Raw genomic sequence first — 26,700 nt, 5'->3', positions numbered from 1 at the left:
AACCCTCTAAAACAACATGTGGTGATGTAGGGGTTGTTTGATTATTTTGTTAGGCTTTCTGACCCCCAAGACTCAAGTAATATCTGTGATCCTTTGGCCACTCAAACCATCCTCCTCACCGTGCATTAAGAAAATATAGACACACGTCCTCTTCCTGGCAGATTCGTAACATCTTTAGTTGATTGGAACTTCGTAATTATTGCCCTGATGGTCAAACTGGGGATTTTTAATTCTTTAGCTATTTTCTTACAGCCACTTTCTATTTTGTGATGCTCAACCATCTTTTGATGCACATCAGAACTATATTCTTTGGTTTTACTCATTGTGATGGATGATTAAGGGAATTTGGCCTTTGTGTTTCCTCATATTTAAACTCCTGTGAAACAAGAAGTCATAGCTAGACAATTTCATGTTCCTAGTCACCCTGGTGTGCTAAATAAAGGTAAATATTAATGGGAATATACTTCAGAGATATTTTACTCATAAAAAATTCTAGGGGTGCCACTAATTGTGGCCAACATGTTTTGGGAGAAACACATTTATTTCATAATGTGATTATGAATCACCCCACTTTCAAATCTTTTACTTCAGTGAAAGGTTAGATTTGTGCAAATTTTTGGAATGAAAGATCAAAAGGATAAACAATGCAGATTTATTTTTTACAGCCATTTTTTATCATATTTACCAGGGGTGCCATTAATTCTGACCACAACTGTATATACATACATGCATATGTGTATGTATGTATATATGTGTTGATATTAACATTAACTAAGATTAATAAATGCCTTTTTCATTATAAATTCATGTTAGCTAATGTTAACAAATGGAACCTTATTGTCAAGTGTTACCAATTGAATCGTAGTGTAATGTTACCGATTATTTGAATGGTTTTGCAATGTATCAATGTATGTGAAAACATGTAGTGGTCCCTGCCTGGTTTCTCTCACCACAAGGGGTCCTTGGCCTTAAATAGGTTGAAGACTCATGTTTTAAACCAATGTCACCCCTTCATTTCCTTTTCTTACTCTGTTAAAGACAAAAGGCAATAATTTTGACTTGGCGGATTTCATAGCACATTCAGAAATATGGTCCTCATAAGCTTCAAAGCACCTTATATTGCTTTCTTATAGTAGGTGATGCTACACAACTGTTATTCTTCCTTTGACACCCCAGATTATTGATATGACAAATGTCAATCAGTAAAGCTTTAAATCCCACCAGCCCACAATGAGTCTGAATATTTCCATTTGCATGTACAGGTCAGAGGCAGTGGAGAAACTAAAGTTTGAAGTGTTGTTGTTGATTTGTCACGCCTGAAAGGGCAGAGGAGATGTCCTTTGCAGCAGTTAAATGAAGTGAATGGTTGAAGAGACTAAACAAATGGCAGGAATGGTAATGCGTTTGTTATGCAGTCTTTGGAAGTCCTCTCAGTCTGCGAGATACGGCTCAGTGGAACTTTCCATGGTTTGTTTCTGAACGTGTTTCTCCTCGTAATTATTCCTCAAGAGTTTTTTTTTTACAGCGTTATCCTTGCATGCCTGGGTCAAGTTGATGTCTGGGCAAACAAACAACATAGACTCATTAAAATCGTGCCTCTACCTACATTTTTTGGCAAATCTCCAAAAACGTACCTATACATACAATTCACTGCAGTTTCCAGCTGAAATGAACACTAGACAACCTACAACTTTTATTCCTTTTCACACTGATGATGATTACAAGGGCAGATTATCAATTAATAAAGACTTATTTTCACACAGTTCCTTGCACAATATTACGCTGTGACCTCAAACACTTTTACCATAGTGCATGATTTGTAAACCAATACATTTTGATGTTTGCATTGCTTAAGCAGCTCCATATACATATATGGCTGTTCTGATATAGTAAACTTGCTCAGTTACTTATAATGCAGAGCATTAGTCCTGCAAAAAAACACAAGGAAGCAAGCTAAAATGGCATGATTGCTTCAGCAAATGCATTTTTATCTCAAGTTTGCTTCTGTTAACACAGTTTAGTGTAGGTAGTATGTAATTTCCGAACACGATAGAGCATTAACCTTTTAAAAACACTCACTGTTCATTTTATTTCCGACCTGTAGTACAACTAAAGAAATAAAACGTTTTCAGATTCATCTGTTCCAAATAAAACTGAATGCTATTATATAGCACCCACTCACTGGAAATTTCACTTTGAAAGTGTTGTGAAATGCGCAAGAAGCAATGTAATTTCATTTAGCAGAAATGTCGCCACAGCCACGTTTTTCCAATGAGCCTGGTTTGCATATAAATGACCGAACACGAATGCATGCATAAATATTGCTTTTGCAAGTATCGCGGTTACTGTAAGATCAGCAGTTGGTTTGGTTGTTTAATTTAGGAATTGTTCTCTCAGTTGTTTTCTAAAATTGGCCTGTTGGGTTAAGATCGAAAGGCAATGTTCTCTTGAAACTGATTTGTTATGGTCCTCTTAAACTTTGCACTCCCAGTCAATAAGGATCTCAAGCGTGACAGGCAACATCCAGGACAGACAAAAATTTGGAAGTGTTACAAAGCAAATGATTGGGTCTGGTCTCCAAGCCATAGTCATTTAGCTTGATAAATAGGTTCTCTTTGATTCCCACCACCTGCCGACTTGACATTACTCCCCTGTGAAGGGTATTTTCCAAGAGATGCAATCCAAAAATCCCCCAGATATTTCTGTTCACGAAAGATTCGAAAACATACCGTTATTTTAAAACACACAGAAAAGCTTCAGCAACATCATCAGTTTTCTTTGTGAAGACTAATACAGAATTAAACGGTCCACTTTTAACTCCCTCGCAGTATGAATCGATCTCAATCACCATTGTAGAGAGTATCCGAACAGAAAGGCCACCGATCATGTTGAACGGGTGAATCAGTTATTAAGCATTATTGTTATTCTCATCACTTATTCAAGCCTGCAGTCATAGCGTAGCACTACGGAGTACCTTAGCACGCTGTGATAGATTCGGAAACTAAGCAGAGCTGACTGAAATTTCAAGGTTAGGGGGCTTTTTATGGACTCTGGGATGGGAGTGCCAAAGCTGGGTCGTGATCATGGTTTCCATTATGGTTAACATGGCCCTGCAGACTACTCATCCGTCATGGTGAAGCTGAACGAGAGGAGCGTTCCCTACATCAGGCCTGAGCAGGTGGCGGGTAGAACTGCTCTCCCCTGGCTCAGGAAGTCAGACAAGGTAGGACAAAGCATGCACATTATGCATTCAGCTATGGATTGAATAATGAAATGTCATCTAATCTGTACAATATTGTGTTGTAATATTAGAGGGATCAGCCACGATGGCCAACTAGTCTGTCGTTAGGGTTGCCTGGTTTATCTAGACTTTTTGTAGCGTGTGCAATTATAAATATACACATTACTGGTTAAAAGTTCGGGGTCAGTAAGATTTTGAAAGAAGTGTCTTATGTTCATCAAGGCTGCATTTATTTGATAAAAAATACAGTAAAAACAGTAATATTGCGAAATGTTATTACAATTTAAACTCTGCAAAAGGCGAGACATCCCAGGTGAATAGGGTAAAAAAACAACAACTAATAAATATCACCATACTATCACCAGTTGATTGATTTCATTAATAATTGAAAAAAATAATAATTGTATTTCGTTTTCTGAAATTGTTTAAATATGCAAATGAGGCATTATCTAATTAAATATGCCATAATTTGCATACATTTTTAGAACACAGATCTGAACATTGGATGAAGGCAAAATTCTTAATTCTTGTTTAATATATTAGAGTCAAAGGTTGTTACAGAGGGGATTCGCTCCACAAATTAGAAAATTCTGTCAACAGCCAAAAATAAATACATTTTTTGACCTCTTTTTAGGAATAAAATGTTGTATAAAATCCGGAAAATTATATATGAACAAACCCCTCTGTAAAAACTTTCAGAATATAGATAAGAATAAAATTGTAAAGTTTGGTGTATGTAAGTGTTACTGAAGTGGATATTTTTGGCTTAGTGTAGGAGGAAAAACTCCAAGAAAACGGCCTTTAAAGATACTGTAATTGAAGACACAAATAGATAAAGTGCTCTAAAAGATAGTTTGTTTTCTTTCCACTAATCTGAAAAAAACACTTTATGAAAAGCCTAAAATCTCTAAATTGAAAAATTATAACGCTGACTGCCTGTTAAGTAATAATTCATGAACGCTAGACCGCATCATGCAAATGTCCCCTAAGAAACGCATTCAATCGTGGTCAAGTTAACCCGAAACCACTACGTTGACTAGTTGACTCTCCAATTTCAGATCTATTCATGATTTCTTGATACCGCACTGTTTTATACTAATAATATATAACATTCTGTATACCAGGGATGTGCATGAAGACAGATACTATGTTAGGAAAGGAAATTACCCATTCTACGGATCCCCTAAAGGGACATGTTGATGGAAAAAAACATTTTGTAAAATATCTGTATGGCATAATATATAGTTTTCCCCACGGTATTGAAAATTGTATCAAATATCGATATTTTTCAAGGTATCGTACCGAAGTTAGAAAATTCCAGTATAGTGACAACACTACTATCGATATGCTGGGTATTGAAATCACTTTTGAATGCACACTCGTTTTTTACTTTCACATTCGCATCACGCGTGCATGGAGGTACTGACCACACATTTTATATTGGTCATATTTGTCATCTCTCTATCTTGACGTGATAAGTGAAATATGATCTACTGTAATGTACCGCAGCATCCATGTCTCTTTAGGGCCTCCGTAGAAAGTGTTATTCATTTTCCGTGCCTTTCCAAATTTGGATTTATATTATTATGAAACCAAATGTTAAATATTACTATAAATCCAAATTATACAATATTTTATCACCTCTCCACTTTACTTCTAACTGCTGCGTACAGTATATAAACCCTGTTCTATCAGCTTTAGGTTTCACGCTATGAAAGTCATGCTTCAGAAGCTCTGGACAGTGGCTAGCAGGCAAAAGCCACACCAGCACATGGCAGGTCACTACAGTTTGTACATGGATGACACTCAAGCTGTGCTGAGTCTGAAAGATTCTGATTCCTGTTGTTACATGGCCTTAAGGTTAACTCTTGCCTTTGTGTCCTGCAGAGTGGTAGACATTTTTTTCCCTGCTCTTTCAAGAATTTTTGCACCTGGCAGCAAGTGGCAAAGAAAGTGGCAGTTGTTCATTGCCGTGAGCAGTGAAAGAGACCTCGCTCTGTAAATGAGCAACTCTCTGACGGAGGATCACACCATTTCTTGAACTAAATTTAAACAGGGTGCACTGACTGAACAAAGTAACAGAAAAGAAAAAAAAGTTTCGGAAGACACAAAATAGTTGCCAACAACATCAAAAGTTTCAGTTTAAGACCAATTTTATATTCCACTTATTCCGAAGCCATACATTAAAGCGGAGCCTATGTAATGTTATTAGCAATTGCAGGTATTCATATTTAAAGTGTGGTTCTAGCATATAGACCACATTTTCTAATGTTTTTATAGACAATGAAACACATTGAGAGAATCTACATTTTGAGAGCAATTTATGTATGAACAGCTTGATGAACAAATTATTACAAATTCTTTTAGGTTCATAGAATATTTAATTTATGTTGTTGGATGTTAGGATGTTGGAAAATAACAATGTCTTTTCTGTTAACCAAATGCTTTTTAATCTTCGCTATTGCTTGAATGCAAATGAACAAGCGCCGTTATTTGTTGCGTAGTGACGTGTGTGATCAAGTAAGCCAGATATGCACAATATGCTGTATTTAATATATCATGATGACTCACGAGTTGAGTATTTGCGCTAAATCTGCGCAGATTTGGCTTACACGAACTTCCCCAGCTCAATACATAATAAGTAACTCACCAAATTGGCTAGTGATTTGATAGCGTAACCCACCACAGTTGATTTATACCCGCATTTGGCGGGTGTTCATTTCAAACCATGTATATACTGTATGTATGTATATATATATATATAAACCAAGTAATATTAAATGTTCATATTTTGTTACATCAAACCTACATCAAAATGGCACCTACATAATTCTCGGTTTTAATTTCAACTTAAGCCTATACACTCAGTGTCAATATCTCTCCTTTTTGACTGACAGCTCAGTGTTTGCCAGGTCTTATCCCATGTCAATATTACAAATAGGATCAAATGTGTAAAGTGACCTTTTCCTGCCAGTTTACCAGCAGCTTATTTTCTCTCATCGGGTAGATTTACAGCTCGCCGGCTTCTCTCTTCCTTATAGTGTTTATAGTCAGCTGTTTTCTCTATCCGTGCCCTGTTCCTTTAGGCCAGCTTATCCAGCATTATTCGGCCCTCGTCTCACCCCAAAATGAGAGTGTCTCATGTCGGCCTGAATCAATCAAGCCGGGGCCCGAATCACTTCTTTTTATTTTATTCCATAAGAAGGATGAGGAGAGATGGAGGCAGGTTTTCAGCGGATGAATAAGAGTGAGGAAAGGGAGAAGGATTGAGCGTGTGAGGGAGGGATGAAGTGAGCCGGCAGGTGTGATGCCACGGATAAGAGAAGCGGCACAGCGCGGGCGGGAGAGACCGATTTTTCTGATAAGACTGCAGAGTGCCTAAGGTAATAAATAGAGAAACACAGGAGGGTTCAACAGAAAGTGTGAAGGGAATGACTTGTGAAAGCAGGGGTGTTACAACCGAATGTGGGGAACGGGAGAAAAGTGCGAAGAGTATGAGCGAGACATTTCATCTGTTGTTTGAAGACTGTGTGACTGAGTTTGTATGACATCAATAAGTGGATACACACACTAGTGTGTGAGTGCTGTAAGTAGTTCTTGACCATTGCATCCTCATTCATAGAGGCTGAACGCACAATAGGGTTTTTATTGTTTGTCCGACTGGGTGTCTAGACGCTGCTGACAGAGACATCTAACCAGAGACCCATGAAGGGCAAATAGGGCTCACAAACAAACAAACACACACACACCTGAGCCCACAAACAAAGGTTTTAAAAGACAGATTTGATGAGAGTTTGATGGCGTATCTTGTGAGTTATAGTCATTATGGACCTGTACTGTAAATCAGCAGGTTCATTCCCTACTGGGGCTGTGATTTAATACAGACACACTCTCACACAAAGACTCAAGGCTGAGGAAACACAGATAGACATACTGTGATACAGCATCATTTTGGCAATAGAAGGTATGACACCAAGCTACTGCTCTCTATTTGTAACGCTTAAATGATTTCCAGTGCTTTCCATGAATATGGTACATCTGGTTTTCCATTTATTCATCCGAGACACAAACCTCATGTTTGGCCTGAGAACATAGGAAAAATGTGCCTCTATTACTACATTTAGTGACACTTTATAACAAGTGATACCTACACATTATTAACAAACTTTATAGTTTATTCATAGTTTATATATTGTAGTCTCTACATTGTTAATATATTAATAGGTTATATACAAATAGTGAGTTCTTCATTCATTAAACTGTGTTTAATTAGCTCGTAGTAAAGGCATTTTTATGAGTAAATAGTTCTCACTATAAGGTCACGGGAAATGGGAAAATGTAATTACGGTAATTAAGTGCTTTAAACCAACCTTCATTGCACATTAATTGCATTCATATTCAGTGTTTCTTTAAATGCTTACAAATGCATTACACACACACACACACACACACACACACACACACACACACACACACACACACACACACACACAGGAAGTTTAGGCGTTCTGTACACACTGTATATATATTCTATCCCCTTACACTAACCCTACCCCTAAATATATATATTTCAACAATATTAATAGTAGCTCTAATTAAACAATAATAATTTGGTTAATTACAGTGACAATGAATGAAGAACTCACTGTTTATATATAGCCTTTTAATATATTAATGTAGTATCTGTGCTAGTATCCCAATATGTTAACTAATTAAATAACTTTAAACTAATAGTCTGTTAATGATTTGTAAGTACTTTATTACTGTACAGTATACTTATTATAACTGCAGGCTGACTTTCAACAACAAACAGTTCCTTTCACTGACCATTGTTTTGAAAAAAAAAAAAAATTTCATCAGTTTCAGGCCCTTCTTCTCAGCTCCCACTGCTGTAAATAAATGTGCCAGGATTGTATGAATTTTACGGATTTACAGTATTAGTAAATCACCAATAAACAGAAGGTTATTTTATAGATACTTGACTTATTTTACTTACTAACCAGATTATACTGTTAATCCATTTCATGGATTATGTGAAACTCCCCAAGATAACAAACACGCCATGTTTCACATATTCTCTGGGTCTCAAAAGTGGAAGTATGCCTTAGTCAAATGGCTCAGGAGCTCAAAACGCAACTGTCACTTCCTGTTTGCATGTTCATTCTGCACACACAATAGTGCTTCAGGGTTTACATAAAGCCCAGTATTAGAATATAATCAAGGGATGCTATCTTCCTACTTTCCGTGAGTCTACTGGAAATAATCTGCGATCTTTCTCCAGCTGTGCGTGAAACTAGATTGAGATCAAAACTAATAGGAGGCGTTGGGAAGCGCCAATGATTCAGTTTCAACGGCTCCTCCTTTATTGTCACCCGCCACATGCGGCCCGGCATGCAGATGAATTGGTCTCAGAATTGGTTGTTCTTCAGGAACCAATGGGGATTAGATGTCTAACATTCTGTTATCAGCAATCAGTAGGACGACATAACGAAAACTATGAGTGTGCCCTGTAGCACTAGTGAATAAATACAAGGCACTATAAAAGTTATATAAGCTAAAAAAAACAACAAAACAAAACAATGGGGTAGTTTTATTTCTGAAGAGAGCATCAGTAGAAGTAACCCACTGAGCAGAAGTGTATTGAACTGTACACTGTAAAAAACATTTTGTTTAGTTTTCCTTACTCCCAAAAGTTGAGAACTTTTTTTAATCAATTTTATAAAAAATCAATTGGACGAACACAGTAAATTAAGGGGATGTTTACACGACACCATTTTCAACTGAAAACGTAAAACCTTTTATGTGTTTTGGCCGTTCGTTTACACGACAACGCCGTTTTGGGTGCCTGAAAACGCAAACTTTTGAAAACGGTCTCTGTGTAAACAACAAAAACGTGAATCTCTGAAGACGCTGACGTAATGCACATGCGTATTATTTGTTCAGTCTATAGTCTTTCATCGCCATCTAATGGCCTGGCAGCAGAATACAGCGTTATTAGTCGTTTTTGCGGATCCGTGTGAATGGGGATCGTTTTGACAATGTTATCGTCTCTAAGCGGAAAACTCAAAGGAAAAACTTCTCCGTTTTAAGCAAATCGTTGTCGTGTAAACGTACTCTGAAGCTGCAGTAAAGAAATGTTGCCTCTCTGTCGCCATCTCTGTTTGAAACATAAAATTGCAAGTTGCTCGTAGAGATTTTATTTTAACGTGGGTTGTGCTTCAGCACTGCTTCTCTGCATGGATGAATATGTGATCACCACATCAGTGTGGAACTGTCATTGTACATCGACTTGACAATAAGTAGCCTACGTCCTTGTAGGCATATATCTGAAAAAAAAAATCATCTGAAACACATATCTGCTGCTTTCGTTTTGGTCTCCGTGAACTTCTTTCTGGAGCGTGTCACAAAAATTAACAGCAACCCAGCGTATACTTGCCACACAGACATGAGAAATATGTGAAATGTCTACCTTTAAATTAAACCAATCAAATCTAAAACAAAAATGATCTTATTATGTAATCCATATGAAACCAACTTTCTAAGCAACTGCATCCTAAGCACACGTCATATTAGCCTGGTTTTCTTTTTTCTGTTTACGGATGTGACATAACCATGCAAAGAGAAATCAGACCCGACAGCTCAAATTATAAGTCATTTTTAAGAGCTTACGGTTGTGAATCAGAGTACTGTATAAGGTAGGGAGACAGTTTTGAACACAATCAATAACTGATTTTTGTTACTTTTTAACCAAAAAAAGTTACATACTGCAGCTTTAAGATTAGTTTAATAAAATCAAAAGATGTTTTGTTTTTACAGTGTAGATCTACACAATAATGGAAAGCCAGAGTTGTCAATGACTGATTTCAGTCATTTTGCTGTCAATAATATCTGCATCTTATAGAAGCTTGTTTCCGCCAAGGAATAAAACATTTTAAAAGATAATTGCGACTTTTTATCTCACAATTGCGAGTTTACATCTCGCAATTCTGACTTTTTTTCTCAGAATTATATGTTTATATCTCGCAATTCTGACTTTATAACACGCAATTGGGAGATATAAAGTCAGAATTGTATGATATGTAGGGCCCTATCTTGCACCCAGCGCAATTGACTTTGTACACCGATGCATGTATCATTCCTATTTTGCACCTGACACACAGCAGACTTTTCCCTCGACAGACGCACGTCGGTAAATTAGGGAATGAACTTGCGTTCCCGGGGGCGTTTCAGCGAAAAGAGGAGGCGTGTTCCGGCACAAACGTTCCCTGGTGCTATTTTGCAGTTCCAGAAAACAATTCCGCCACAGACCAGGAAAAACCTAGTCTAAAGTCAGTGGCGCGTTCAGATGCTATTTTAAGGGCGCATGCTTGGCCATAATGTAGCGTGTGCACAACGCGCATACACTTTGCTTCTCTCATCTACACACAGACGCAGGCAGCAGTTCCCATTTTTACAAACCATACATGATTGCAAGGAAAAATATTACCACACAAGGGAAATCATTGTTGTGTCCATGAAGATGTGAAAAAATAGGCATAAATCTAGCTTACACATTTACCCAAATTATTATACAGCTGTTTAACCAAAGCTTATTTGGGTGGGTTTCTCCCAAACCCATACAATGTCAGTCCTCTGTCTTTTTGACGAGAACGTCGGTCTCCTCGGCTGTGAACGTCGCTCTCCGCGCGCCTGGCAAATCCGGCGTTATAATAGCAATCCGCCATGGAACAAGCGTGCCTGCTCTTAAAGGGAATGTGAGATGACGCTCTGATTGGTTTATTTCACGTTACACCCAAACCACACCTATGAGTAATGTAGCTACTTCAGACCAACCCATTTTAGATTTGCGTCTGCCCACAAATTTACTTGCGTTTCGCGTTTGATACTTGCGTTTCAGATCGTTAAAATAGGGCCCAAAGTCTCAATTGCATGTTATAAAGTCAGAATTGCGAGATATAAACTCACAATTGCGAGTTTTAGAGTCCAATTCTAAGGAAAAAAAGACAGTTTTTTTCCTCAGAATTGCAAGTTTATATCTCCCAATTCTGACTTTATATCTCCCAATTGTGTGTTATGAAGTCAGAATTGCGAAATACAAACATGCAATTCTGAGAAAGAATATCATGCAATCCTGACCTTATAACTCGCCATTGCGACTTTATATCACACAATTCTGACTTTATAACACACAATTATGACTTTATATCACGCAATCGTGAAACAAAAAGTCAGAATTGTGATACAGTATAAAAAGTCGCAATTACCTTTCTTATTTTTTATTCTGTGGCGGAAACAAGCTTCCATAGCATCTGTACATTCAATATGCTGAACAAAAATATCTCATTCTTAGTTTGGTGAAGGTTGGAGTTGCATTCTGTAACATTTTAAAAGCATTGCAGAGCTTCTGCTTAGTATGTCTCTTGAAAGCAGCTTAATATTTTGTTTTTGTAAGTGAATGCAGGAAGTAGACAGAAAAAGTTTGAGGAAATTGGTGAAGGTTAACAGTCTACACATCTAGGCTCTTGGATTTCACCCAGACGGTGTCTAGCCATTTAAGGCTATGACACTCTCCATGCTTAAGAGAAAGACACTGAAGCTCAGGCCTTTAATAACAGACATGCTTGCCAAGTGACACTATTAAAAACACTGTGCAGATTGCAGTGTGAAAAACCATTAGGCAACCAGCACCTTTGGAACTCATACTGATGACGCAAACTTCTGTAAGTCTTAGAAGACTGCTACTTATCAGGCTTTTGAACCAGAATAGAACAGTGCCCCTGAAACAAGAGACAAAACTTTTCAGCTTCCAGTAATCTCTACATTGAGCAATGATAAAGCTCTGGTCTCAAATTAAGCTATAGCCTTGATTCCCAACTTGGAAGGTTAGCCTGTTCTGCTCTCTTCTGGATGTCTCTGTAATAAAAGTTTGGGATTGTTTACAGTGAAAGTTAAGGTTTAGATGTCGATGTCGCTATTTTAATGTAAAGAAAAGGAGCCATTATTTTGAAGATCAGCCAGCTCTTTTTATACTATGTAATAATAATCAGAATGTATATGGTGCAAAATACAGCCTGAAAAACGAATATTTTCTATGAAATAAATATTTTGTAATGGTTGAGCTTGACATTCATACATAGCAATAAAATGTCAATGCAACAATATTATTAACATTTGAGAAAATAGAATGAGATTATTTACTGGGAAATGTCACTTCCTGCAATCCAGAAACAAACAAATAGTGTGTAAACAAAAAGGATGCATCAATAGAGCTGCACTTAGAAGGTTTGGTCATTAAATGAGGTTTTTTATTTCGAATATAAACTCAAAAGTTTCAAAATTGTACATTTTGACTATGTGATTGAAAATAATGACATTGTTGAATGATTTTTATTATTGGTTGCAGTCAAAAAGGACAAGACCTCTGAGGTGAGACAGGCCAAAATGAGTATACAGATGGATGATTTTATGTATAAAAACAAACAAACATGGGATTTGTGCCAAATATCCCTGTTAAAAAGTCATGTTTGTGGAAAGTGCCATTCAATTTCGGTGCACTCTCATGGCTAGTCTGTTTGACTGCCTCCTACACTGGCTAATGTAAGCTGTTTATTCTGATTTGCTCATTGTTTACTTTGAGAAAGTTGTGTTTTCATGGTCAGATGATCTCATAAAGTCGTGGGTGTGCGTCAAAAGGATCAAGTTCGCATAACCATTTCTATTCATCTAAAGAGCTTTACAAGTGATCTCAACATGGCACTGTAATTTCCATAAAAAATATATCTCTGTAGGCTTCAAGTGGCAAGGAATGTTAAAAGAAGCACTTTACAGTGTGCATGCACGCAGGAATATTTTTCATTTCATTGTAAAGTCGGATTGACTTTCCGAGACTCTTATTTGTGACGGTCATTTTGCATGTGCTCAACGGTGTAGAGTGGAGCTGAAAAATATTGATTTAATAACTTGTGGGGCTGTAGAGACAGTTGCCTTGGCTGTGCAAGCACTGAGAGATGACAATTTTATGCATCATCAAAGGTAATGAAGGATCTGGATCCTTCCTTCAGGGAAGAGACTTTTGATTAGGTCATAATTCCAGATGATCCTTTTGAACTGGATAAACACGAGGAAAAGCTGAAGAGACTATATTTTTTGAAAACGATTTAAGGAGAGGAAAATGAGGTCATTAGAGAGAGAAAAGTCATAAACGGTGCCCTGAGAGTCATATGGAGGACATTTCGGCAGTTACAGAGGTCAGTCCTCTAAGCGCTCATTAAGCATGTTAACTTTAATTTATGAGTTGTGGGGTTGCACAGTATTCTCAAATGTTTTATCAGCAAACATGTTATTGTATTAACAGAATTGCATTTTTCAAGTTGGAAACTGATCCTCAGCATTGGTCTTGTTTTCATAAAATGTAGCATAAATATCTTGTTGGAGTCTTGAGGCAATAATATACGATTGACGAGATATGAAAAACAGGAAACATGCTTCTCGAACCTCTGAATGCAGAAGTTTTAAGGCATGCACCCTTCGATTATTGGCCCAAGTGGAGTTCAAATAGAACTTCGAGCAAATTTTAATTGGTTTATCGGTAACACTTTACAATAAGGTTAATTAGTTAACATGAGTAAACTACCTTAGTTAACGTGAATGAACAATACTTCTACAGCATTTATTACTCTTAGTTAATGTTCATTTCAACATTTACTAATACATTATTAAAGTCAAAGGTTGTATTTGTTAACATTAGTTAATGCACTGTGAACTAACATGAACAAACAATGAACAGCTGTATTTTTATTAACTAACATAACAAAGATGAACTAATACAGTAACACATGTATTGCTCATTGTTAGTTGATGTTATTTAATACATTAACTAATGTTAACTAATGAAACTTATTGTAAAGTGTTACCGGTTTATCAGTATTTTTCCAGGTTCCCAGACATCCTGGTTCTGGATGGATATGGATTGATTGATGGATTGATGGGTTGGTTGGTTGATTGATTGATTATTTGATTGGTTGATTGATTGATTGATTGATTGGTTGGTTGGTTGGTTGGTTGGTTGATTGATTGATTGATTGATTGGTTGGTTGGTTGGTTGATTTGATTGTTTGTTTGATTGATTGATGAATGGATGGATGGATTAAATAAAATTATTAATTTAATAAACCATTTATTTAATCAATTAATCGATTGAGGGGTTACAACACCTTGTGCATTGTAAGTCTGCATTTAGAAAAAGTCTTTGTCAAAATGAGCTATGGTCATTTAGCACAGACCATTCATTCACTTAACAGTTGTACAGACTGCCATTGACCGGAGCAGCACAAATTCCAACACATCCGTTGTCCAATCAACCCCTGGTCACATGGGACAATAGAGGGAGACTGAGCAGTAAATCTGAGTTGCAGCTGGTTTAATGAGCCTTGGCCGGCAATGAGAAGCCAGATTATATATGGTTATGAGGGTGTGTGAACGCCTACCTCATGCCCACCTAACCTTTGAGCCCAATTTATAGAGAGGTCCACGCGTAAATCTGTTACTCTAATCAGCTATTTGCATTTTTTTATGGTAAATTGCTGACAGATGCGATCGATTGTTCAATGTTTGGTTTAATACAGGGCAGCCAGTTGTAAGAAGTTCAAATGATCATTCTGATACCCCAGAACTTAGCTCAACTTCTTCCTGACTGTTCGTCTGTATTTTTCCCAGAGAAGTCAGCTGACTTCTGTTGTTTATGTTTGTTTATGTTAGTCTTTCTTAAAGTAATAGTCCATTAAAAAATGAAAATGTTATCATCATTTACAAGTTTTCCCAAATCTGTATGAGTTTCTTACTTCTGTTGAACACAAAATAAGATATTTGGAAGAATGTTGGTAACCTAGCCATTGACTTCCATAGTGGGGGGGAAAATACTATGGAAGTCAATAGGTGCTATCAACTGTCTGGTTAACAACATTCTTCAAAATATCTTCTTTTGTGTTCAACAGAAGAAAGAAACTCATTCAGGTTTGGAACAACATGAGGGTGACATACTTACAATTTTTTCGGTGAACTAAACCTTTAATAATCTGCTGTACATATAAGATGCTATAAAATATGTTTTAATACTTTGAAACATTTGCGTATTAGGTAAAGCCTATGAAATGGAGACCTGCAAAGATTCTGAAAAACAAGTCAGTGGAATTTATAGTCTTACTGATGCCCTGCAGTTATTCCAGCAAAGCCACTTGTGAAAAACATTAACAGACTCAAAAGAATTCCGGTCTGAAAATGATATAGTAAAACCAAATGTGGGCGTAAAAAAAAAAGGTGTTGTGATTTGCTGGGGAAGCTCATTACTTATTCAGAGAAAAGAAAGATTCATTGTGACTTATAATCTCATAATTGAGAATTTATTTCCTGTAATTGTGACTTCCTATCTTTATATCTCACATTTCTTTGTTCATATCTACATGGACATCCCTCCCAATTGATGCATAGTTTTGGTGGCAGAATAAATGAATGATATGCGATAAATATGTCATTGAATAATATTTCTACATTGGTAATGGTAACCAAAATTTTGCACTTGTGTGATGCTACGTCCACTCCAAAATCACTTGTCACTTCTGGTTAGGGCACAGTATCAAAAACAAATTTGATCCCAGAATATTGCAAATTATGTTTTAGAAGAGTCTGTAAAAAGAATCTTTTTGTTTTTGTTTTTAACAGTCATGATATTTTAAAATCAGGAATTCAGAAGAACAATGATTCCCCATGTGCGATGTTTCAAAATCAAACAATTCCTCAAAACGACTTGCAAAATATTCATGGCTGTGGTAAAAAGAAGAACTTCTTCTTTTTTTCAGAGATTCTGTTATTGTAACTTAGGAAAATGTGGAATCTGACCCCATTTCCTTCTTTTTTTTTCCAGCTGTGTATGTTTCTTTTCTCTCCCCCCCAATCTTCTTTCTTTTCCTTTTTTTTTCTCCAAGATTGCAACATCTGGTGAGGCTTTCTCACAGTAATCTCTGGAGCTAACAGGTCTGCTCTGCATCATAATGGAGCTCAGAACTCTTTATACACAGTTCCTCTATCGTTCACACATGCAAACAACTGCTCTGACAGGCACACAAAAAACACGTGGCTCCGGTTCCTGCGATGAGGTAATGCCTCTTGGCAAGGGTGAAACAAGACCTGACCGTACTGAATGGCGAGGACAATCTGTTCAGTGTAAACCTCAGGTAAAAAATAAGTGAAGCAATACAATAGAAAAGAAGGAAAAGCAATTATCTTTGTTTTTGCTGCGCAGGCACTTGTATTCCGACTTTGACGTAACCCAGATACCGCAATACCTCACACATCAGCCCACATCGATAAAAGCTCCAATCTTTCCAGGCCAGATGTTTACTCCAGATGCCAGACCATCATTTTTGCAAGTGCCGCATTGTATTTTACTTGGCCGTGATTTCGTTCGAAGTGCCACGACAAACGCAAGTCCCTGGCGCCGTGCCGCATTTAATTGGGGTGCGTTAGTGTTTGGCAACAATCTGTTTTAATTGGCTTTCAGAAAGCTTTTCTCCCACTAATGTCGTTTTTCAGAGTTCTCGCACGTTTATGGGCCGCATCTGGCCAACACAGGTCCTTGGATGCACATCGTGATCTACACGCGTACGACCGTGTGTGTTTACAACGAGTTATGACAAGCTGGGTCAGGGCGTAAATATTAGGACAGGCTTGTAATGTATCAAGGAAGATTTAGCCCTCTTATCGACCAAAGGCCATTTCCTGCGGTGCCTTTCATGCTCTTGGGTGCCAGAGATGTGGATATCCGAGCAATTAACTGGCTCGTGTTAACATGTCAGGGTTGTTTTTTTTCAATCAGAGTTAAAGGAAATGTTTCAAACCATTTTAGACATTTGGAAAGCCATCATCACTGAAAACTTTGAGAAGTTAAGTGGATGATACAGATGATGACTCAGGTGAAGTGTATCAAACTCTACCTGAAGGCACAGTTTCATATAACAACCTTTTAAAATACATATTTAGCTGCAGTTCACATATAAACCCTGAAACCGGAGAATTCCCAATGTGCACTCCTGGTATGCTTAAACAAACGTTTAGCTTGTCATTACACCTCGGTTATGCAAAGTTCACTGAGAAAATCATACAGCAAGAACGTCAATGGACCACCAAGGCGGTCTGTTGACCACAACAGAGAAACCCACAAACTCTTTACCTGAGAGACGCTTCTCACGTGCGCTCTTCCAAAATGTATCCCAAGCCTTGTTAGTGGAATCCTTCACGTGCTCGCTAAAAGACCTCCTGAGTGGAGTTTTCACCGTGTGTGCCATATCCATACGCTTTCCCAAGCTGTCCAGTCGCTTTTCACTCCATCTGAGCACCGTGAATCCTCTGAGTCCAGCTGGGAGCCCAGAGAGAAGGAGGTTTCTTCTTGCTAGCTTGACACTTGATGCAAAAAGTCTGCATGTAGTTTGCAGACACCCTCTATGAGATTGTGTAAGAGAGAGAGAGAGAGAGAGAAGGAAGGGGGAGAAAACTTTTTTTTCCTCCTAAGTTAGGGGTCAGAGGAGCCTGAAAAGGAAATAGCATCCACTTCGGGTTAAGTGTCACCACCCCTCCTCATCTCTGAGATAAAGTCAGTTGTGCATCTGGATGGTCACCAGTCATACACAATCATTTCTAAGAAGGACGCTTAGATAAATATTACGTTTGGATGTCTCTTTTGATGAAGGGTGGGGAACTATGCAAGGACTGTCCCCTTTTTTCTTTATCTTTGCTTTTTCTCCAGCCGGTTTGGCTTTACCGTGACTTCCCGTTTCACAGGAGAACTTCTCTGTTTTCTATATTTCAAACTGTCAGCCCTTTTGAGGTTGACTCTTTGATTCCAAACAAACAATTTGGTTCTGAATAAACAGATCTGTCCAATCTGTCATGATTGCTTATTGGCTTTTCACAGTGTCCTCGTATTTATTGAAAAATCGAAGTTCTCACTGTGCTTACAAAGAATACAGGATGATTTATAATTACACACAAATGTTGAAAGAGTGAATTTTCTTGTAGTGCTGATCAGTGGATTCATTCAAATTGGAACTCTAAATCATAATGGGTTCTAGCTTACGCAGTGACATTTTCTTAATTCATATTTTTGTCTTGTTGTACACCACAAATATTTAATTATCCATAAATTAAGATTTTGTTTTTGTGAGCAAAATTCCATAAGATATGTAGTTTTCTTTCTTATTTTAAGCACAAGTCTGACTAAATATAGAGAGATTTGTTTAAAATATGAAAAAATGCCTTATGCAGTAAGAAAAATAAAGATTTTAAAGATTTATTTAGATTATCTGAAAACAGTCTTAATATGTATTTAATTTTGCTTCCCATTAAAAATGTTTTGAGTAATACTGATTAAGAAAGTGATTTACTGCAGTGATTCAATTCCGATCACATTACTTGAAGATACTTTTGCTTTTTGCTCTATAAAATAAACTACAGTCACACTTCAAATATGAAGTTGCAAACATTAACAAACATCCACTGTGTGCTTAATTTATTTTTAAAAACGTTAACATTTAAAGTTACATTTACATAAATGAGCAACTGAATGTGTATACACTGCCTGGCCAAAAAAAAAAAAGTCGCTGTTTGGATTTAAATTGGAAAATTTTGTGCTGTTATTTTCATCAAGAGATGCATAAATGTTTGGTCAAGATCTTGTGTTGACAACGCAAGAGTCGAGCACTCTGTAAAGTCTACTCAAACACATCCCAAACACTTTCAATGAATTTAAGGTCTGGACTCAGAGGTGCCGATTCATGTGTGAAAATGATCCTTCATGCTCCTCCCAACCATTCTTTCACAATTTAAGAATTGAATCTTGACATTGTCATCCTGGAATATGGCCATGATGTGTCTTCCTACATGGTTGTTTAAGAAATGAAAAGCTACACACTCCATCAGTTAGGGTTAGAAGAACTGCTGCCAGACATAAAATGCTAAACATAATAATCACTGCAATAATGATCCAATCATAGACTCTTAAGCATTTGCCTATTTAAATCCAAACAGCGACCTTTTTTGGGCTGGGCAGTGTATATTTATATATCATTTCTTTTCTTTTTTTCTTTTATTGTTATTATTTGTAATTGTTTAATGTCAGTATTATTATGTTTTATTTTTATTGTGGAAGATGTGGAAAAATGTACAGCCATGCATAGGCCTATACAAAGTTTTGTCATGAAACTCATTCACATGAAAGATTCCATTAAGTGAAATCTATGTTGTAGAACAAAACGTGAAGGTAATTTTACTTACTTAAATAAAATAATAATAATAATAAATAATAATGGCATTCTAAAAACCCATTCAAAACTCCTCAGGGGAACCTATTGTTCAAAATGACTCATTGGTTTCCAGGTTTTAGGTCTGCAGCTCTACTACAGTACTTCCTGTTGCCAGAGCAAACAGCACATGAACACATAAACTGACCCGGGCAGATTCTTCCTGCCCTAGAGAATATGTTGAGCTTCTGGCAGTCCGGATCATGGCATGTTACTGGCACAGATGCTCTGCTGCCATATGTCAGACATAATTCAATTCTGTGTTAACATACCAAATACCCAGCATGAGCAACAGCTTCTGCCATCTTTGTTTATTTTTTGCTGTTGTTTCCTACCCATCTGCCTTTTTAAACTTTTTACCATAGCTTAAAAATGCACGGCCTTGTAGTGAAAATAATCAGTGGGACTTGTCAGATGGCTAAAAAGACATCCTGCCTCCCTCCTTTGAACTCTCCCCCACAAGTGGAACGGCAGAGTAGCCTACTATTAGTGTTTGCAGAAACTTTGGACAGATTGCAAATGGTGGAGCTTGTTGAAACTTCAAATGCGCATTCATCTCAACAGTGAAATATAATTAGCAATGCCTTATCGTCAGCTTTGTTCCTCACGACTAAACATGGAGTTCTGCATGACTGTTTTCGGGAACAGTAGTTCATGATTCTTTCATAGAGGGAACTGTCAGGTTTTTTTCTATGAAAGAATCATGAACTGGCGTTGTTGATTGACTCGCAAAAATCCAAATCCACTGAATATTTAGGTCACTGCGTGAACTTTTTTCCTTAAAAGTTTGTTTGTTTGTTACGTGAATTTTGTTGGTTTCATTATCACATCAAAGGTAGAAAAAGATGTTTCTTGGATTCATTTTTATCTCAAAAACCTGCAATTTTAACAGGGATTCGTAGACTATATGTATACATACATGTGAGTTGACAATATTTTAATGTATATTTTTTAACATTTTTAATATACATAATATAATTAATTACACAAGCCATAAATATACTTTATACACGTTTAAAATCGATACCAATACTGATACTGATACCTCTGTTTTTTTTTGTTTTGTTTTTTTTAAATTGTGAGAAAAAATGAGTAACTATTCAACATTATGACAGTTCCCAATAAATATGCATGAAATCTATCCGTGAAGTGCACTACATTGTTGACTGACATACAAAAATCCACTTGTGAATTTCTAGGATTATTACGGTCCTGTGGAATTCCATAGACGCCTGTAAAGGATTGCTTTACAGTCATCTGGTTCACATTAGCAACGCCATTTTTGCCTACTATGAATCTGACTGGCAAGCGACAATGAAAATCCTTCATTGTATATTTTCTTTATGCGGTAAATCACTCTTTTGTGTTATGCAGCGATTTGCTCAGGGGAAAGGTCACAATCACAGGACAGGTGTTATGGGAAAAAACACTCATTATTTTCACCCTGATATGGAACAATATGTGAAGTAACAGAGGCTAATATAATTAAGAGTGAACTTCTCTGACATACACTGCATTAATTATTTAGAGTCTTATGCTGCTCTGATTTATTCAAGCAGTATGTGTCTTAACATGCAAAACAGATGGCATGGTGGACCTTGGGGTTTGCGGTGGTGGTAATGATGTGGTAAAGGAAATCTATGCATTCATTAAAACCAAACTTCACTTGCCATGACTTAGTGCATGAAATCAATTCAACAAGACCACATGATCTTTCTCAACACCCATTGATTGGTTCTATATTCAAACCAGCTCTGAATTCCTGCACTACTTGTGCAATCATTGGAAAAGATGGGATGATAAATGTGAATAATAGAGGTAACTTATGTACAGGTCTGGTGGAAAAAGTAACGATTTGATTGGTGGGTCCAGTGGGTCAACAGCAAATTGCGCAACGACTCACAGATCATTCCCATTTGGGGAGCTGTAGTCGCAAAGCAGAAGTTCTTCATTTGTAAGCTGCACATATGCCATACCAGTCATCGTGTCGGCACCCTAATATGCGCATGTGTGCGTATGTAAACAAACCCTACAGTACAGTATGTCTCACTTGACTCAGCTGCATTCCCTTAGGATTTAATTGTTCATCCTCGCTGGCATTTCTTTTCCCAGCAAGAATTAATTCTGGTCTCTCCCTCAGCTCTCTGTTCGCTCTGGAATAAAACATGATTAAAGGTGCAGTTTTCTCCACCCTTCTCACATTTGTCTCTTTCACACCATCGTTTCACACCAAGTGAAAGCACTTTGAGGCTTTTAAATAGGACTTCAGTGATCACTTTGTGATCACTCGTTGTAGTAATAAATACACTTCAATGTAAAGTGATTACAAACCCCAGCTGAACAGTGTTACGTGTTCATAATCCGCCCTGTCTCTTCCATAACGAAGTTCCACTACACTTCTGGTGTAGAGATTAGCTTATTCTAAAATGCTACAAACAACATATTTCTGCCTCATCATATGACCAAAATCCACATTAGATCGCAATCGGAAGTTATTACAAACACTCAATTGGGATTTACAGTGAGTTTTGTGTAGAAGCATAGTATATAAATTGTCATGTAGCTTGATGCTAATTGTAACTAATTTACCTGTTACCCAGATACAATTATATTTCTGTCATGAGAACTCTCAGAGTTCAGGGAATAGATCTGCTACGCTGCTGCTCTTGGTTATTGCTGCTGCTGCTACAGAGCATGTACGGGACCTGCTACTAGCAACAACACACTGTTGTGAGCAAGTAAGACATGCTGCTTATGTACAATATAGCGTAAATGAATTACCTATAGCAAATCTATGCAGGTGGAGCTGGGGAAGGTTGAGGGTTTCTGAAAGAGTGCTGCAAATGCTAACCAAGTATTTGAAGGTTGAGCAGCGAGCTCATTGGCTACTGATACAACAGGAACCAATCAGCTGTGCCCTATAGAGAATGATATGATTGCAAGCAGTTTGAGTTAAGGACCTATTAGCCTGCGCCATCTAGAGTTTCATGACATAACTTTATTCTTATTTCATGATGTATGTTTTCAAAAGAATTCACGTAAGGTCATAAGAAAATGCTTTGTTTTTTTTTCTAGAAAATATACAATAGGTGGGTGTAATGTATATTGGGATCAAAGGGATGTGAATTGGCAAGCCATGTAATGCCACATGTAAGCCTTTCTATATGCCAAGCTAGCTTGCTGCAATGGTGAATGATTGGATTGTTGGATTTCAAATCAGTAAGGGTTGAGACAACAAAAACAATGTTGTAACAAAGTATTTTGTTATTTTGTAACCTTGTTAGTACTTAGTTACACTACTGCATTACTGTAACACCTAAGTAGTAACGCATTACCGCCCAACACTGATTACTTGTTCAGTTATACTTGTTTCTTGTTGTGTTATACTAAAGGTTCAGGGTTTGGCTGGTTGGCTTTGACAGTTAGCCAGCACTAGTTTATGGCATAGCTCACACCATTTATATCCCTTAAAATGTAAACAAGTAAAAACTGAGTTTTAAGCTTGAGTATTTGTTATTCGTTACTTCACACCCCTGCAAGCGGGTCTGACACGTCTGGGGAGCGATTTCTCCTTGCAAAAGTCCTCCTTGTTAAAAACAGAAACTTTCAACCTCTCTATCGATGTCATTTAAACTTGTCCCTCAGTTAAATGTAAAAGTGCAAGGAAGAAAACAAATGCAGAGCAAAAGAAACAACGGTCGACTCACACTGTCACAAACGCTAAAGCTGTAGTCGTCCGATTATTGATCTCATCTAACAGAAGCACTAGAAAGTCAGAGCTTCTAGGTTGCGTCCTCCAAAACCGCTCAATTAATTCCCATCTCGGTGCACTGTTGAGTCAGGGGGTAGTATACGCTGCAAAACTGACAGAGTAGAGAATTTATTCACAGAGAAGCCTCTGGTCAAAGGTAGATGTTATTCTTTCCTGCTACTTCTGTTGTGAGTCTGAAGAACTCCTCAAAGTAGTAAACTGTTTGGACTGGACTAAGGCTTGAAAGTACCAGTCAGAATCCGTCTTGTGTTTTGTTGAGGCATTGCTCTCTAGACACCCAGATCAACCAGATTGTAGTGTCTTGTACAACGGGATAACATTTTTATTTCACAAGAGGTCACAAACAGACAGATATATAACAGTGCCTAGGATATTCTTGTTTTATTATTCATGAAGGTATATGTGTAAAGAAAAAAAGCCAGATGGGGACATAGACAATGATGCATTGATCGAATAATGACTCAAGTTACCTTGGGCATTCCTGTAGCTCAAACAGTAGCATGTGCCACGAGTAACACCAAGGTCATGGCTTTGATTCCCAGGGAGTGCATGAACTGGTAAAATTTAATGCATTCATATAAATGTACCTAAGGCAATATGATTCCCTTGTGAATGACTTCAGAACCTGGTTTGAAAACCCTTGGCCAAAGATACCTTAACTAAGACAATATAAGTCTCCACCAAATGCTAACAGTAAGTTTTCTAAGGTCAAATGAAACTTGAGCTCATCTAGTAACGCTATCAGGACCTGTTAACCAAAAGTCAAAGCGTTAAATGTAGCATGAAAGTGTAATAGAAGTGCTTTGATTGAAAAAGTCCAATGTAATGACAAAGAACAAATTCTCTAACTTCAGTACAGCATGTATTTTGAGATTTTATTAGAAAGCCCATTTGTGGTTTAATAGTATACTGTAGCAGCCAAAATGAAGCGAAAAGGTTATTCGTTTTCTAATAACTTTTGAAGTTTTGGTGATAACTTCCGCTGAAAGGCTCTTACTTTTTCAATAATGACCCCACTTGACCTTTATGCATGTGATAACATAACGATCTCCATTAAATAGCAGTTAAGTGCAGATGTAATTTTAGAGGCCTGTGGTGGACTTCTCAAATGAGAATGTCTTGCTCTTGGTTTTTTTAGTCCAATGGAAATTCATAAATTTTGCTGAATTATTACAGTCTTAATTTGTAAAAGCATATGAACACTGTATAACAAGCTTTTATCAATAACCCTAACTAATGTAATATATTTGTATTTTTAAATAACTGTATTATTTGTTAAAACCATATAACATTATATAATTACTATATGTATGAATTTCTTTCTTCTGCTGAACACAAAAGATATTTTGAAGAATGTCTGTAACCAAACACTTGATGGAAGTCAGTGGTGCCCATCAACTGTTTGGTTACCGACATTATTCAAAAATATCTTCTTTTGGTTTCAACAGAAGAAAGAAATTCATAAAGGTTTGAGGGGTGAGTAAATGATGACAGAATTTTCATTTTTGTGTGAACTATTCCTTTAATATAATCTGTCAATTGGCTAATTATTAAGCTTCACTTTGAAACATTATAGGTGTCCCTGTTGGCCTTTTTCATCTCATATTTCATAATATTTGGTTGGTTTCATTTTTGAACTTTTGATTATTTTTCTCGTGCCAGTTTTTTTTTTTTTTGAGGTGACACTGCCTCCTCGGAGAAAACAACCCTGCTGCAGACTGGACAAAATGAAATAACATTTCTTCACCCACGATTAATCTAGACAGTTCCTCAATACAAGTGGAATTTACTGTATCATCAAGTTTCTTAGAAATAGCCCTGTCAGCAATCATTATTAAATGATTTGTCCCTGAAAACAAGAAACTAAAAGCTTTTACTTCTTCTTTTACTGTTTTGTGTTTTCTTCTCTTTGTAGAGTAAAACCAGGATGTGAATTTTGAAAATTGCTCATAGTAGGAGAATTTCTAAATATTAAAATACATTTCCTTTGTTTTGTTTGAATTAAACTGGTCATATCAACCACCTCTAAAGTGGGTCATACTTATCCTATTTGACTAAAGTACATGGGCAGAGGGCAGAAAATAATGTAAATAAAATAAGTAAAAATGTTCTTGATAACTGAGTGTCATAATTTAAATGTAACTGTTGGCTATCCAATAAACACATTTGCTGCATAGTTAAATAACAAGTTTACTTCTCGAAATGAACTGAACCAAATATTCCATGCAAGCTTTCTGCACAAGGCCTCAAGAAACCCAGCCGTGTTAATACACAATACAACAGCGTAATTTTAAAGGTGCTGTATCTAATTTTTTTTACTTTGCTAAAGCACACACACAAAAAAAACATAATATATTAGCAGAGATTTAAGAAGCATGCTAAATTCAAATACCTGTTTCTCTGAAAAACAATGGTACAGCGAGTTATTCTACTTTGAAATGTGCGTTCTGTTTTGAATGTCTTTTTGGTGTTTTGGTCTCTGTGATCCCGCCAACTGCCATTTTACCCAGTAGAATTTCGACACCCCGGGTTGCCAGCGGAAAACACAATGCATTGCAGCCATGAAAGCCAACAAACAAATTTGGTCAGAGATCACAGATTCCAACTGACTTAAATGCTATGGCATTCTCCTAAAAAGCTCTATGACAAGAGGCATATTAAAGTGCAGATAAATATTGGAGATGCGTTTACAGTGTAAGGCTCATCATGACGCTTTCTATTTTCAATTGCACTCATTCCTTTTGCATGACCTCAATCTGGCAACCCACGTGTGCATTAAGTCTGAGGGAGGGTGTGGGAGAAATGACACTCTCCAATATTTTGAATTGTGACTGCAGTACCCATTTCAGCCACTAGTCAGTATTACATATTGCACCCATATTGAACTAACCTTAAAGGGTTAGTTCACCCTAAAAATGAAAATTATCCATACTCACCCTCAAGCCATCCTAGGTTTTATATGACTTTCTTCTTTCAGCCAAACACAATCGGAGTAATATAAAAAAATATTCTGGCTTTTCTAAGCTTTATAATGGGAGTGAGTAGAGCCTCTAAAAAGCGCATCCATCCATCATAAAAGTAATCCATACGGCTCCAGGAGGTTAATAAAGGCCTTCCGAAGTGAAGCAATACGTTTTTTGTAAGAAAAATATCCATATTTATAACTTTACAACTGTAATCACTATCTTCCGTGTGCAAGTCGAGTTCTGGCGGAAGAGTGATGTATTGATGAACGTGGAAGCACAGAGGTTAGAGCAAAACAAAACACCGGTCATGAATTAAAAGTCTAAAAGGGGAATTTTTAAAGAAAAATGTGGGAGGATCTTGAGTTTGTTGAC

At 37.0% G+C, this 26,700-nt stretch overlaps 1 protein-coding gene across 1 annotated transcript in view; it reads right to left on the bottom strand.

Moving 5' to 3' along the window:
* The window catches only part of LOC311097453 (rho GTPase-activating protein 7), a 53,131-nt gene extending 35,112 nt beyond the window's left edge, over nucleotides 1–18,019 (bottom strand). The window contains exon 1 of the mRNA XM_084137126.1: nucleotides 17,466–18,019. Within this exon, the coding sequence (XP_083993252.1) occupies nucleotides 17,466–17,586 (121 nt within the window). The 5' untranslated portion in view covers nucleotides 17,587–18,019. The remainder of the gene's footprint in view (nucleotides 1–17,465) is intronic.
* Between the last annotated feature and the right edge of the window lie 8,681 nt (nucleotides 18,020–26,700).

This window comes from Abramis brama (assembly GCF_963993115.1).
Source record: "Abramis brama genome assembly, chromosome: 15".
Lineage (NCBI taxonomy): Eukaryota > Metazoa > Chordata > Actinopteri > Cypriniformes > Leuciscidae > Abramis > Abramis brama.
Note: the sequence above shows the minus strand (reverse complement) of the source record. Positions and strands in the feature narration are given on the sequence as shown.